Source organism: Nesoenas mayeri (genome assembly GCF_963082525.1).
Source record: "Nesoenas mayeri genome assembly, chromosome: 3".
NCBI lineage: Eukaryota > Metazoa > Chordata > Aves > Columbiformes > Columbidae > Nesoenas > Nesoenas mayeri.
Window position 1 is genome coordinate 101,778,767 of NC_137544.1, and position 15,681 is coordinate 101,794,447.

The window sequence follows — 15,681 nt, forward strand, 5'->3', positions numbered from 1 at the left end:
CTGTGGATGCCCCATCCCTGGAAGTGTTCGAGGCCAGGTTGCATGGGGCTTTGAGGCAGAAGGTGTCCCTGCCCATGGCAGGGGGGTTGGAACTAGATGGTCTTTAAGGTCCCTTCCAACCCAAACCATTCTCCAATTCTATGACTTTCAAATTCAAACACTGTACAGCAAAAACGTGGAAGCTTTATTATACACACTTGGTAAATGCTATGGTACATCAAGTCATAATTTACAAAGATCAGAATAAGCCAACTGTGGACGTTTTATTATTTTCTGCCAAATACGCATACGCTACACCTTTTGCTACCTCACGTTCAATGCTCGATGCAGGACTACAGTTCACTACCACAGCTCTGCCCACAGCTGAAACAAGTGTTTGTATCATCTACCTTCAGGAGCCTGAGCCAGAAGTGTGGCTTCTCTCTAGGGTCAGGGGCACTGCCAGGCAGCAGCTTGGAGTCCCCCTTGGTCTGGGCTTAAACTGCCTCAAGCATGTGGGGATGGGATGGGAGGGGACAGTCGTTCCCCTTCACTTGTCCTCCCGATCCCATCCCTTTATCCCTCCTGCACCTGCAGGGTGAGAGTGGCCACCCGAGTCTCCATGACCAAAAAAAACCCCATATCCCATGAATGAGAAGCCAGGAGAGGGACAACCACCTAGATGAGCTGTGCCCACTCTAGGCCCTCATGAGGGTCAAATGCTCTGCTTCCAGCTCCACTGACCAAAAAGACCCTGCTGCTCCTTCAATCTGGGCAAATGAGTCAGACATCTGAAGTTAGATGGTACAAGTAACACAAAAAATGAACTGCACAGAACTTCTGCATTTATTGTATTAAGAAAATAATATACTTTACATCACAGTGCTTAATTAAATGCAATAAAAAATGTAAACTCAGGATTCTAGATAAAATTTCACTTGAAAAATTAGGGCTCCAAGACTTCTTAAAATTCACAATTTTTTAAAAATTGAAGCAACAGACAGTCAGTTCACATAATTCACATACTTAAGATTACTTGTAAATACCTGTTGATGCACTCCACTGTTTCGTCACTTTTTTTTAAAAAAGCCTAAATAGCAGATAGATCAAGTGCAATGGTAAGAGGTATATTTTTATTCGCAAGGAAACTAACTTTAGAAGTAATTTGCAAGTCAGGCATCTGGAGTGCTCTAGTAGATGTAAGGAAATATGCGGTATGGTACACGCTGGCAATACCTTTCCCATGCCAAGCCATACTTTTGCTTACAATGATGTTCATCACGAGCTTCTCTATGAACAAGCAAGCAGATGAAATATATCACGTAGAAATACGGTAAAATGTGATTAAAACCTGTAGAATAAAGGGAGACAGTCACTTTGGATACAGAAAAGAAAAATCCAGAAGTGTTAGGTGTTAACAACATGTACTAAACAAGTAGCATACTTGTTATGGACTGAAACACCTTGTACTTGTATTCTAAAGCATCGTGTACTCATCAGGATAGTGCAAAAACTGTGTAACTGTCTCAAAATCTACCAACTATATGCTCAATGAATGCAAAGCTGGCAAACATTTTACATTCTTTAGCTACCAAAACCAGAGAAACAGTTAAACCTCTGCAGCACTGAGCTGCTCCACAGAGTTTTCTATGGTTTGGCTGCAAGTGGCCACTCTTGCTTTTCTCAGAGCACAACACAATTGATCCCCTTCTACCCCCATGCAGTTACAGCAACGCTTCCACTTCTGTCATTATGATGCTGACAGAGGATTCCAGTCTCTCATTTTCACGGAGAGAAGCCTCTTCCAGGATACAGTCTACAAGTGCATAGGCTAATCTAGTACTGTATACTTTCAATTAAAATCCAAAAGAAAATTAACCCCTGGAGGAACACCTGAAATCCAGCATCCTCTCTCAGCTGATGCCCCAGGCTCGGGCTTTAACCACTTGATGACAAAGTCCCACTCTACCAAATCTCTGTATGTCCCACTCTCTGCAAAAGTTACACTGTGCCTCAGCTCTGCTTCAGCAGAGCAGCTGGTCTGCCGATTTCTGTGCTTTTATGGAAGAGAAACTCCTTCAGGCAAGGGAGGAGCCCAAAGCCATTTCTGAAACTTGAATGACAGAGGGCAGGACTACCACGATCCCATCTATTTTTTAAAACTCTCACTGCTCTTTCTAAGTTCTTGCAAATAATCATGACTATAAAACCACGCTGGTTCCCTACTTTCCTCCAAGTGCAAAGTTAATGAAAACTAGGAAGTATTCATTAAAAAACTTTGAAACAATTCCACTGTTTTATGACTTAAAAAAAAATTATTTTGCTTAATGTACATCCCTATATGTGGTAGGCCTTGTCTCCAAACAAATTCCCACTTTTTGAGAACTTCATTTGAAAACACTATAGCACAGCCACTAACCTAAAACAAAAAGGTAAGAAACAACTTCTTAGCAAGCAAGCCCCGTTGTTACTGGATGATGAAGTGTTAGAAAGAAGAGTCAAATCTATGATATGTCAAATTCATACTAAGATATAAAGGATAAGATACAATAGAAAACAGGTGCCACATTAAGCTTGTAACACAGAAATCTGCCATTCAATTAATTACAGATTTTATTGTCTTAGATAATTATCACTTTGTATTTCAAACCCAGGCAGATGCCAAAATAGACAAGCATTTTTGATAAAATCCACTTCAGTTTCAGGAACTTACCACAGGGTAGGGACCATGCTAGAGCCATGATGATGTCGCCAAGATAATTAGGGTGACGAACAAAACCCCACCAACCGGTGACAAGAAGCCCTTTTCCAGTTGCAGTGGGTATAAATTTGAGGTCTGTGAAAAAAGTATTGTAGTCAATACAACAATTGAAATGTGTATTTAACAAACAAGACACTGTATAGCAATTAAACAAGAAAAAATGCACTTACAGGCCAATTTGGGATCTCCTGGATTCCTTCGGAAATTATTTTTCTGAGAATTTGCACTACGGAATATGTAATACCCAATACCTGAAAATAAATATTATTTAGTTTGCACTTTCAGTTTTTTCCACTTTTGTTTCCACCAACAAAAGCACTCTCATGCTCTCTGCCAGTCTTACTACAAAGTATTTTCCTACGAGACAATAACTGATACCCTTCAGTTCTCAGAGCTCTAACAAAATAGCAATGCTATTGGAAATCTGCGTTCCATATGATCTTACACTTAACTGAGTAACTTTTAAGATTTTGGAGAAGCTTTATTTTCACACCTACTTTTACATTTTTATCTGACTTAGTTTATTAACGTAACATTGAATTTGAAATGAATATGAAGTGATGTGCTGCAGTTTATAAGACTACAGCTCTGTTAGCAGCCCAGTATTTTGGTACCATGCCTACTTCATAAACTGACCAGCTACTTAAAAGTTCACAATATTAAAAGTACCAAACAATGAAGTATTATCTGGTTTTGAAATCCATTTCCCCCATCATTTTCACAAGGCAGCTTAAATTTGCTTTTTTCTGAGGCTGTATTGAAAAAAACATGATCATGACATAATTCCAATAATGATTTTTAAAAAGAAATCAAGAAAAAAGAATCCTGAAAATGAAAAAAAGATGTTGTTTTTCTCAGGATTGCACATACTAAGTTGTATACCTTCATATGTTCGTCATGTCTACAAAAACTTTTTCTTTTAGGTTTACTAAGATAAAAGGGACAAACTACAAGGCCATATTGGTGCAAATTTAGAGTCCCCTAAGGATACAAGATCCTTTCTCACATCAAAGGAGATATTTTCCATTGACAAGAGTCTGTAACTATGGGCATCATGGGTGGAAATGCAAATTGTTAAACAAAGTCTCTTTTTTTCCCCTAGTTTCAGTAAAGTATGGCTAACAAGCTACTGACTTGTTTTTTATGAGTCACTCACAATCACACTTTAAAAGACGTCTGCTGCACTTCATGCAAAATGTTTTAAGTTGCTTCTGCAACTCCAGACAGCATCCAGCAAAAGATGCCTCTCAGCAGAACAACTACGGGTCCAGACTCTCATTTATCCTTCATACAATAAAATGAGAATTATATTTTGTATTAAACAGTAGCCAGACACATGCTTCCACTAGCTCTGATAATACAGATAATTTGATCACTGCATCTTACCTGAAGCTTCACCTCACAACTCAAAGAAACAAAATCAGTACTACATTGTTAATACCAGTAACAATAACATTTTTTTATAACTTACAGTTCAGAATAGTAATTGCAGCAGCAACAGGCCAAGAAATTGCAGTAGGATGACCAACTAAATAGAAGGCCTGCAGACTGTAGACAAACGGAACCCACACCAAATCACCGAATGCTAGCATGAATCCAAAGCCATCATGGGTAATATCCATTGTAGTCAAAACAGCTTCCTAGAAACAAGGAGAAAAGAATTTAGAATTCACAAAGCCTCATTCATTTACCACTGTAATTAGAAATCCTACAGTTTAATGCAATTGCCATTTACCTCATTCCAAAGAGCATCCACCACGTACAGAAGCTGAAAGCTGTTGACGAGTATCATGGACAGAGACGGCGTACTTTGATTGTGTATCTTCATCTCAGCCAAGAGCATCGCCAAGTTTATAACAACCTAGTTTAGAAAATACTTTATTACAAATTTTCCTTATAAAAGTAAGCGGTCTTTTCTATTACACTATAGAATATTTTTTAATACAGACGTTTTTGACCAATGTTTCAGTTAAAAAAAACCCACCTGTCTCACAAGCCACAGTTTGCAACTAGCTACACTTCTGAAGCTATATAACCTGAATATATGAATACTTAAAGAAAGATTTTCATTTCCTGTAAAGCAAAGGAGACAATGTAGAAATTTTCCTAAAGTGAATAAAAACAGTCACTAAAAATCTGGTAACAGGAAACTGTTTTATAAATACATATTGTATACTTAATACCAATTATACGTGTATATATAAAAAGAATCCATTTGTGCAATATTTAAGCAAATAAAGCAACTAAGATTACTGACTCACCCAGCCCATTAATCCTGGACGCAACTCACAGAAGTATTTGAGGTCAAAACTGCCAATACGTGGGTTTAATTCATGTCCAGTAAAAAAATCATAAATAAAATACCCTGCAGATAAGACACAGCCTTTGTTAGCAATACTCTTCCTTTTATCTGCCACTACACTCCTCCTCACAAAGAAGTTCCTGCTTTCTACTAAAATTGTCTCATTATAAATAATTTTTTAAGAGCCTTTAGATTGGCAAGAAAAATGTGGGAATATAGGCAAAAAACAAAGAAAACCCCATATGGTTTATATTTTAAGAGGCCCAAATACTGTATTTATTAGGAGGACTAAACACTTTAGAAGTTACTGCAGCCTTATTTCTCCTTGATACTTGTTTCATTTTCAACCTTATCCTGAAACCCAAATCACAGTTTCCATGAACATGATCTTATGGTATTAATTAATACTACTTTTCCTCCTACTTCATTGCTCATCTCTGGGAACAAGAATTTCTTTAGCTGTGACAATTACCTGCCCACCAAAAGAGATGGACAAGAAGGAAAACACAGTACCTTGACTTCAAAATATCCTGCACTGAGTCAGCAAATAACAAGCGCTTTGCATAACAGCTACAGAATGTCACCATACCACTTACAGAGACTAGAACTACACTTTTCAAAGAAAAAGCTATTTCTGATCATTTATTATTTCCCTTCACATACATACTGCACTGACAAAGGAACTGAGGATATTAGAATACTTAATTTTAATACACTAAATGTTCTGTCCATTAACTCCCTTTCTTAGTCGCCATATGATTATTTTAAAAGCAGTTTGTTTAATGTTTAATGCTAATCAACTTTTCAATCTATCATTTATTCTACAAAAACATATGCATATAGTTGATACTTTCTAGGTAGGTAGTCTAATGACTGCATTGAAATTTCTTCTGAAAACTCAATTTAGCCAATGAGATTTACAAGTGCACAGTAGAAGTTAACAAATAAACAGTAATTTCAAGTTCTGTATCTAACTTCCCATTGCAAAAATATCTAGATTTTTCAGTTTTCCTTTCCATGCACAGCTGTTTCAGGACAAGGCCCACCAGCAGGGACACTACAAAGCAAACTACACAAGCCTCTTAGAAAAATGCTGAAAGGAAGGAACTGGCCCTCTCATCGCTATGGGACCAGACCAATGAAGAAATTTTTGTTTAAGCTATTCAAGACAATCCCACTAAAATTTTAAGCATTTTACCATATCTGAGCATGAACAAAAAACCTGCCATTTAACTTGCAACACGAATTCTACATTGATAGAAAGTAAAATACGCTGTTATAATAAGCAGCCCGAAATCGAGCCTCTTATTAATAAAAATGAAACTGTAGCAAACAATTGGAAAGAGATTATTGAAAATATTTATAACTCACCAGAATTTCCACCAGGTGCTAGTTCTTCCTGGGGTGCTTTCAGGGACCGAATATACAGATAAATGCTCAACACCATAGAAAAAGCTGCAGCTGACACTGCAAACTGCATGAAGTGATCATACAAATAATGAAGCTCAAATTGAAAGTATAATAAAGTTCCAATAACTGCAGCAGTCAAAAGAAAGGCATAAAACCCTAAAGGATGTAGAAGAAAAACACATTAGTCAAAATAAAAAAAAAAAAAATTCATTCTAGCAGAACCTACCCAGTCCAGCTTTTCTGCGTTCTCACTTCTTCTGAGATTTGTCTATATTGCAATAATGTCTAACATATTCTGTGCTCCTGAGCTGCAAACTTCTGGGCCACGGCAATATACCTAAAATGTTCTATCAATACCTTGAAATTTCCTGTGCTTCTGACTATTTCCAATGATAGAGACTTAACAGTTTCTCTGTGACACCCACGCCAGAGCTCAGTTACCCTCACAGTAAAAAAAACCACCAATGTGTTTACTGATGGTCAGGTGGAACCTCCTGTATTTCAATTTGTGCCCATTGCCTCTTGTCCTGGCAGCAAGAAGATGGCTTCTTCCTGCCCCTCCTTTTTTTCTGCTCAATTTTTTATTTTATTTTTATTCTTTCCTTTTTAAACTATCCAAATCATGTAGCTTATTTCTTCCCTTTATCAGAATACAGAAAAATATTGCAGGACTATGTCTGCTAAAGCCAGAAGTCCAAAACCAAAAGGTTATGAGGTGGCCTCAGCATGACTCACGTCCACAGGACGTATTTCAATCTACTTCTATGATTTACAGCCCTATTCCGACTTTAACATGGTGCATCTTACCAGACTACGACAAAACCCCGCTCAAGTTTTTAATGTAACATTTGGATTCCACTGCCACCAGACAGTGTCCTTAAACTGACTAATTAAACAAATAGGTAGTCTGCAACACCTGCAAGGCAAAATAGACTTTCCTATTTAAGCCTGAAAAAGCAGGGCTGCTGAAATTTGTTAAACCACAACCTAAACCTAGACAAGAAACTTGCCTTATTCATAGGAAGTGAAATCAGGTCTAAACAAAGACTCAGAAATGTTCTTTGCCAGGCAAGATTAAGAACATCTTAAATCAATTAAAACACACTTATTAGTCTGTAAATCAGAGACATTCAAGACTATCTAGACACACAGGTTAAGATCTTTTCAGATCATTCCTGAACATCTCTTTCAGTGCAAAAGTCAATATTACATGACCATTACTAACACTGCTGATAGGCAACTGCCCATTTAGCAACAACACAAGGAATATGACAGAAGTCACCAGTCACAACTGGATGCACACCAGGTGCTCTGTTTAGTGCTCTTGGGCAGTTAGTTCCTGAGCATTAACATTCTTCTCCCAAAAATGGGCTCGTCCTCTTTTATGAAAGATTTAAACCAGAAACCTAGTTTGACCAGAGAGTGCATAGTTCATCATTCATGTCTTGTGGTACTGAGCACTGCAAATCAGATGGTAGCATCAATTTTCAGAATAAGCGACTACAACTTGCTTACCATTTATCCGGTAATGCAGTTTCCTTCCATTTGAAAGAGGCAGGCCTTCTACAACCTAGGAAGAATAAAATACTAGTGTTTCAACAAAGTACTTTCTGGGGGCACTGGCAGGGGAGGGAACTCAAGCACAGCTCTGCCACAAAGACGTTCAATCAAACTAACCAGCTGGACACATTCAAATCTGAAGATATGCATTGTTTTTGAAAGTATACTCTGGATATCAAAAGAGTAACAATTTCAAATAAAAACTGTTAAAAAAAAAAAACAACAAAAAACCTTCCTAACCAGACTCAAGAAAACAGAACAGCTCCAATCATTGTAAACACATACAGCAAGAGAACAACATGACTGAATGATCTATTTATTCTATTGTTCTTTGAGAATCTGCTAGTATCCTTCAGGTCATAAAAAGAGGAAAACTGAGCATTTGCCTGATACACATGTGGCAATAATGGTTTATAGCTTCCCATAATTAAAGATTAAATTCCAAAACACTGGATATCAATAGTATCAAGTAGTTTGTAGATTTACAAAGTCAGATACCTGAAATTCTTCTAGAATTCTATCAAGCAAATTTTATTCAAGCTTTGATTTGAACTCCTGTATAACGTCTTCTGCCTTTTCTACTGTAAGACTGTGAAATGACAGCCACCAAATTCTTAACAAACTGTGCTATTTTAAGTTTACAGAATCTGCAGCAGCTATATTCCAGCTTACTATGGAAAACTAATTCACTTTCAAATTCACTGCATTAGGAACATACCCCACATTCCAGTCTAATGCACATATTAATTATCCATAAGGGCTCAATTGCTACTGAACAACTTACCTTTCCAACTGGCAGTAAGTAAAACAGAGCTTGCAAGAAAAACCATAGAAGAAAAACACCAAACACCCTGGCCTCCCAGAGACTTTCAAGTGGTGGGAGAGGAGGAGGGAAGTTCATCAGACTAGGGTCATCTTGTTTGCACATCAACAGCAAGTAGAATACAGCAGCAGGCAGGAAAAATATCAGTGTGAATGTGCCTGTAAACAGACATCAGGCCATATTAGAAGATAAACATAGAAAATAAAAATCGTTTCAATCCCACTAATAAAGTTTAATATTAACTTCAGTAACAGAAGAGAGGTTGTCATTATCTATTCCTGAAGCAAGAGAGCAGAAATCCCTCAGTTGCATAACGGGATACAGAGACATTCTTCTCATTCCCATAAGGGAGGTGATATAACCAAACGAAAAGGTAACACCCATTGCGTGTCTTTAAAACTGTTCAAAAAGTGTATAAGGAGTACTGTAGAGTTTGAAGCACATACGTTTGAAAATGTAAAAACTTTGTTAGATAATTCTTAAATTTTGTTTTGAAATATTTAAATCATACAGTGCAAGGGAAGCCTCAAGACCTTCACTACATTTCACAAGAGAACCAAGTGTAGTAACAGTTCTTTGACTGCCAACACCAGTACAGACTACAGGAAGCACTGTCATATCACTCTGGATTCTGCAACCAGGGTCCAAAAACTGAAAAACAGTTCCTGACATGACAGTATGGTCAATAAATACAAAACATAAAAGTACTAATTTTCAACTATTACAACAATCTGCACACATACCAATTCTTCCACCAAACTCCAGGTCCTTTGTTTTTGATGATGCTTTCTCAATTGTTTTTATTGTCTCAAAAACCTTTTTCTCTGAATATACCTCTTCTTTTTTCTTTTCTTCTTTTCTTGGACGCAAACTGTACTGTTCAATCACACGCTCTATTTGCAGGTCTGGTTTCAACTTTTGCTGTTAATGAATAAAAAGGATTTACCAAAAAAATTCCCAGTGATTTTACTGTATTTTAGTCAGTTTTTTCTTTAGGAGGACATTATTCACTATAAAACACCAATACACGATGTATTCTACTCCTATATAGTACTTAAGTTTACACATCCATATGAAGAGACTGCTAAACCCAGTTTCATTGTAATCACTTAGGACATGGATACATAACAGCAGTAGTTTCAGTACAAGTCATCCATTTGCACCCTCCTCCCTTCCTTTCTGCCATAACTTTGTGCATTAACTGACGATTGGGACTGATTTGGCTGAACAAAATAAAGAAATTAAAACAAACAAACAAACAAACACAAAACCAACAACACCAAAAACCACACCACACACTTTCTATGGACAAACATTCACTCTGTAAAAGCATGGGAATGAACACAACTAACCAGTGAGGGCTTCATGGAAAACAAACAAACAAATAAATAAACAAACAAGAAAAATGAATGCTATGCAGCTCTAATACTCTTCCCTTCTGACAACTTCATTTCCCTCTGTCCTGAACTTAGTTAGCTGAAATGTAACCTATTTTACCTCTGAGTTCTATCTTGCATTCTATTTCTCCTCAATTATTGTATTGCTGTTTTCTAGGGACTAATGAGAAAGCTAAATGTTCATACCTCTGAGATTACACGGGATGTGTCATTTCTTTCCGTACTGTCAGGTTCACCATTGTACCTTCTGGTGTTATTCTCACTCGGTTTCTGATTAAAATAAAAAAAATAGTTTCAGCTTTCTGAAAGCAACAGCTGCATTAAGTGTAAGTATATAATAAATAATGAACACTAACTATCTAGTGGGTTTTTTTCAACTGCAACTGTTCTGGTTTTCTCCACAGGAAAACAAGTGAATTCAATAACCAAAGTATGGACAGTTCCAGCTCACAAACAGGGGAAGAAAACTCATTTAAGAAAAGGAAAAGGTTACTAATTCTTTTTAATTAACAGTGAATCAAGTGAGAATACAGCTACCAATTATTTTTAACTCATCATTAGAAAGTGTTAAGTACAAAATACATGTCTACTTAGTAGTTCTATTAGGAAAGCATAGCAAATTTCAGTGTCCCATATATGACATCGTTCTACAGGACTGAAAGTTTGGTTTTCCACGGAATATCTTTCTAAGAAATAAATTGTCTTACAAAAATTATTTTAATGAGTCTAGGTTGCAGAACTCTGGGAATACACAGCTCATCTCTTTTATTTCAACTTAAGCTTTGCTGAAAAGGACCATGTCCTTCCAGTCATACATCAATAAAGATATTTAAACTTTTTTGTCTAAAGTGAAGTAGAGCCACTGGCTACAAACTAGTTAAAATTAGCATTTGGTGTACAGGCTATGCACAGGGTCACATATCTCAAAGCAGTTCACTGTGGAACAAAAATCACCACAATTTCAGTGCCAAATAATGCTTTTAGTAGTAGCAATTTACTAAACTAAACCCATCTGTTTGGTTTAGATTGGTCCTGTTTAGTTTAGTTGAAACCTAACTAAAACCTACTTATTTTCAATAGATCAACAGAAGGTATTTCTAATTCCAGGGACTGCATCTCAGACAAGTATCACTTGAAACTACCTCAAGAGTACAAGAGGCAGAAGAAACGCTGTTTGTCTCTTAACAAAGAAGCATCACCTCTACTGTGCTTCACTTCCAGAACACCACAACCACTTATAGTACTCCAGAGAACTTTCGCAAGAAGGCGAAGAATAAACATCATAAATTTCAGCTAAAACCCAGATATTTGATAAACTTACAAATCCTTACAGAGTAATTTTTATAATGAAGACACTTATGCAATATTATCAAGCAGCAAGGCCATATATATATATCCCACACTTGAATTCTGCACCGATTCTCCCATAGAAGCTTAATGTTTTCCATTTCTATTTTAATGAACTGTGTATGAAAACAAAATTCATTTTATTTCAGATTCTAATATCTATATGCTATGTATTGATCAATACATCTTATAAGTAGGCTAACTTCCTTGGCCCCATTTCACAAGTAGGAACATATGGCTAACAATGATTTCAATATTAAAGTATTAAAGAACCTGTGTTTGATTGAATTCTGAGAGCTTCACAGTACCACCAAATTCATACAGAATTTAACAACATAGGTTTACATTTCAAGAATTTCCTCGCAGCTCTGCAAGCTATAAAGTGTATTTTCAAAGTAAAAAAAGGCAGTTCTGAGATACACTTTTGCAGCTAATTATGTTGTTTGGGGAACATGAACTACAGATTTCGCAATAACAAACCCAGTACACATGAAACAAATCTTTAGCAAACAGCAAAAATTTGTTTTAAAAAAATTCAACAAACCCACACACAAAGAACAAACAACCAAAACTAATACCAGTAGATCTAAGCTGGTTTCCTGAATGACTTTCTTTTTGTCATCTCTGTGTTCTCTGCTTTGTGAAGAAGAACGACGTCTGCCTTTTCCTGGCCGACCAGGAGATCTAGATCGAGATCTGCTAGAACTTCTTCTGGAGGGAGAACTTGAAGAGGACTGGCTCTTCCTGTGCTTGAATGATGACTGTGACTAAAAGAAAGAGGAAGAAAGCAAAATGTTATTTTAGACATTCCAAAGACCAATTTTAGAAACTTGCTTTTTTTGCTATGAGGACTCTGGCATATAGTTCTAAAGAATTATCTTATTTCCTTTATTGATGCTGTCCAAAGGTAGGGAAGAAAGAGCAGCTACAGCATACTCATTTTGCTGGTAATATCCAAATTATCCTGTCCCAAGTCTGACTGCTGACAATTCCTCTCGGAGCTACAGCAATCAGGACACATTAGGACACGGATGTGGGCTATCAATGTGAGCAGCAAGCTCTTAAGCCTTTGCCTAAGTCAACGAAATGATAGCCGCCTCTTAAGCCCTAAGAAACGGGTATCATTTCAACTACTTAGCTTTATTAATACATTTGGCCTAGCAATGATCTCTTTAAAGCAACATAGCTCAGATCAACATCCAAGCCATCTAAATCATTAAATTACATGAGATAACTGATTTCATAAACAGTTTTCCCCAAAAGTACTCAGTTTTATTTTTCTGCGAAGTCTACAAACCTCATTTTCCCATGTAAAATTCTCACCATACTTTTACAAGGCACAAATGCTTTATGACAAAGGAAAGTATTTTCTCAGCTTGAGTTTGCTAACATGCAAGCACAAAAGTCAGAAAGTCTTAAAGCAGTGAAAATGTTTGTCTAGCTTAAACATTATTTCCCAAATGACAATGTCAATTACAGGGCATGTACACTGTTACTAAAGAGAGAAACTACAGTTCACATAGACATGTTAGCTTTGAAATCATGCAAGTTTCAGAATAGGCCTTAAAAATCAACAATATCAAACATTCAAGTAGCTTTTTGTCTCATGCATTATTACGTTTTAAACTGAACTGAAACCTGTATGCAGAGTTTTAAAGGCCTTTATTAGTAACAAAAACAAAATAATAAAGATACATAAAGAGGTATAACCCTTTTTAAAAAGTCCCTAATTGTCACAAATAGAACAAAATACCTTTGAAACCTTTGGGGACCTAAAATGGTACAAGCTAAGCACAGATGCTTTAAGTATGTGCTTAAAGGGTACACACTATATTTACAGTGATCCTTAAACACATGCTTGCATCTGTTTTCAAACTTTTTTATTCAGAAGTGGAAAAAAATCAAATTAGTATCAACTCTTTGATTACTAGCTTTATAAGCTACCCGAAAACAATTTTTCATGAACAATCACGCTACAGAGTTCCTGAATAATCAGACTACTTTTTCCCCAAATGTATCACTGTTTTTTTCAGCATAAAGAAAACAATCACACTTCCTTGGACACATGGTCAGCATTCTGAACTTCTACTTGAGACACTACATAGGAAAAAAGCTATTATTTAGCACCAGTTCCTTGAAGACACAGTTAATGAAAACATGCAAGGCAACTATCCAATTATAAGTTGTATTTTTATCTACATCACAAAATAATCTTCCATTAGAAATAATGTTAATTATATGAATTGTGTACTTACCCTTATATCACTTTCTTTCAATGCAAGTTCAGTCCCATCTTTGTACTTAACAGTATAAAGATGAGAAACATCATCATAATTAGTCACTTGTACTTCATAGTACAGGACACTGCCGGGCCAACGGCCCATCACCACCTCGCCATCAGCAAACCTCCGGCTTGGCATTTTCCAAAAGGAATCTCTATAGTAAAGACAAAAAAAAAGAAATCAAAACATATGCCAGCCAAACATTAGCTTGAGTTTTCCCTACTCTATTTCCATATCATCCAGGATGGAACAGGGAACAGTAAACAACTCTTTACCTTAAATAGGCAAAATACTGCCTGATAAGAAAAAAAGCCATGATCTGTCTTCCAAATTAATAGTAGATAGAAGAAACAGTCTTCAAATAGAGCAAAGATTGAAGTTAGATGTTATGAAAAAGCATTCAAATGTATTAATAGTATATCTAGACCAGTATTCAACTGTGATATACAATCCCCTTTGTCAGAGAATCAAAACCAGGCAAAGTATATATTTGACCAAAATTACATAATACAGTTTATCTTATCTAGATGGTATCTGAGTGTACTCTAACCCTCTCTTCTCATGGTTCTACAAAAATTACAACAGTGATGATTTCTAAATGTTAAAATAAAATGTCCCAAATCTGCTCAATGCACACAGACACATTTCATACTTTCTCCAATTTCTTATGTCAAACACTCAAAAGTCAGGAAACGTCTGAATTTAGGCTCCTGTCTGGGCTGCAGATTTTCTCTTTTCCAGCTATTTAGCACAAGGCATGCAATGCCTTTTGCAAGGCCTGTAGGAAAACAAAGTACAGCATCAGAGCAATCACATAATATCCTGAAAAACTGAATTCTATCCCCCTGACTACATCATAAGGTTTTTACCTGATATTAACAAAACATGGTTTAAGTGGCTACCACCACCCTTGGTCCACCATACCAGGGTGCTAAGAAAACCACAACTGTAACTTAGGGAAGTTATGGTTTTAAATGCAAAGTCCCATATAACTCCTTGAAAAGTTCCTTGCATTGTGTCATGATCTTCTGAAAATACATATCCATGGCAGAAGATACTTTTAACCTGAACTTCTGTGACTCAGGCCTCACCATATAAAGTGAGGGTATCTTTAAAGTATAAGGTAAAGTGCATACTAACTTATCTACTATCACTATGACGAGCATAGGAACTAGGGAAGGGGTGGGGGAGCAAACCAATCACAAAATGCTTTTGTCTCAAAACATTTTAACCTGTTTGCTATAAATAAGATGTGAAACCACACAAAATGAAGTGAAAACAAATATTTAACTAGATACTCATTCATTACACATTAACTAACCTGTAGGGAAAGTTAGATTCTTTGGCAGAAAATACTGTTAACATGCAATCACAGGCCTTCATAACACATTGGGGGATGAGGCTACATGAGGTTTTTCAATCAACTCACTCTGAAGTTGCTTGCTATTGTTAAATTTTACACCTGTATAGCTCTCCAAGTCAAAGAAGAAACAAAACACTCAAAAAAATTCCTTCATGTGGATGTCACTGCTAATATTCCTAATTGCTTTGGAACAGAAACATCTAGCAATCTCCTTTGCTCTATAATATTTGATGGAGCAAAAAGAGTTAAGTTTTATCATTTGGTTTCACTGATACTTGCCAGTTAGAAAAACTGTCAAAAGTTCTAGTCTATCCTTGTAGGCACATGCTCTTTCAGCTCATCTGTCTTCTACCTAGTGTTTCTTGTCCGAGTCTCTTCATACTTTCTTGTTCTTTCCAAATTCCCACTCCTGTGACTGTTTTATCCCAGTCAGTTTAACCCCCTCAAATTCATGGCC

At 36.5% G+C, this 15,681-nt stretch overlaps 1 protein-coding gene across 1 annotated transcript; it reads right to left on the reverse strand.

Annotated features, from left to right (window-relative positions):
• Window positions 1–802: 802 nt before the first annotated feature.
• On the reverse strand, window positions 803–14,015 carry LBR (lamin B receptor). The gene is made up of 13 exons (XM_080342081.1): window positions 13,835–14,015; window positions 12,158–12,346; window positions 10,419–10,502; window positions 9,579–9,756; window positions 8,797–8,993; window positions 7,968–8,022; window positions 6,414–6,608; window positions 5,002–5,105; window positions 4,476–4,601; window positions 4,212–4,380; window positions 2,911–2,991; window positions 2,693–2,815; window positions 803–1,330 (listed from the first exon to the last, which is right to left on the reverse strand). The coding sequence occupies exons 1-13, from the start codon at window positions 13,997–13,999 to the stop codon at window positions 1,170–1,172; spliced, it is 1,827 nt and encodes a 608-aa protein (XP_080198207.1). The 5' UTR covers window positions 14,000–14,015; the 3' UTR covers window positions 803–1,169.
• Window positions 14,016–15,681: the final 1,666 nt, after the last annotated feature.

Excerpts from the sequence above, each read along its gene's own strand:
- LBR (XM_080342081.1), bottom strand. The coding sequence starts at position 13,999 with ATGCCAAGCCGGAGGTTTGCTGATGGCGAGGTGGTGATGGGCCGTTGG. Across the intron at positions 6,609-7,967 it reads ACTGCATTACCGGATAAATG|GGTTTTATGCCTTTCTTTTG; the intron begins GTAAGCAAGTTG and ends TACATCCTTTAG. Across the intron at positions 2,816-2,910 it reads AGGAGATCCCAAATTGGCCT|ACCTCAAATTTATACCCACT; the intron begins GTAAGTGCATTT and ends CTTTTTTCACAG.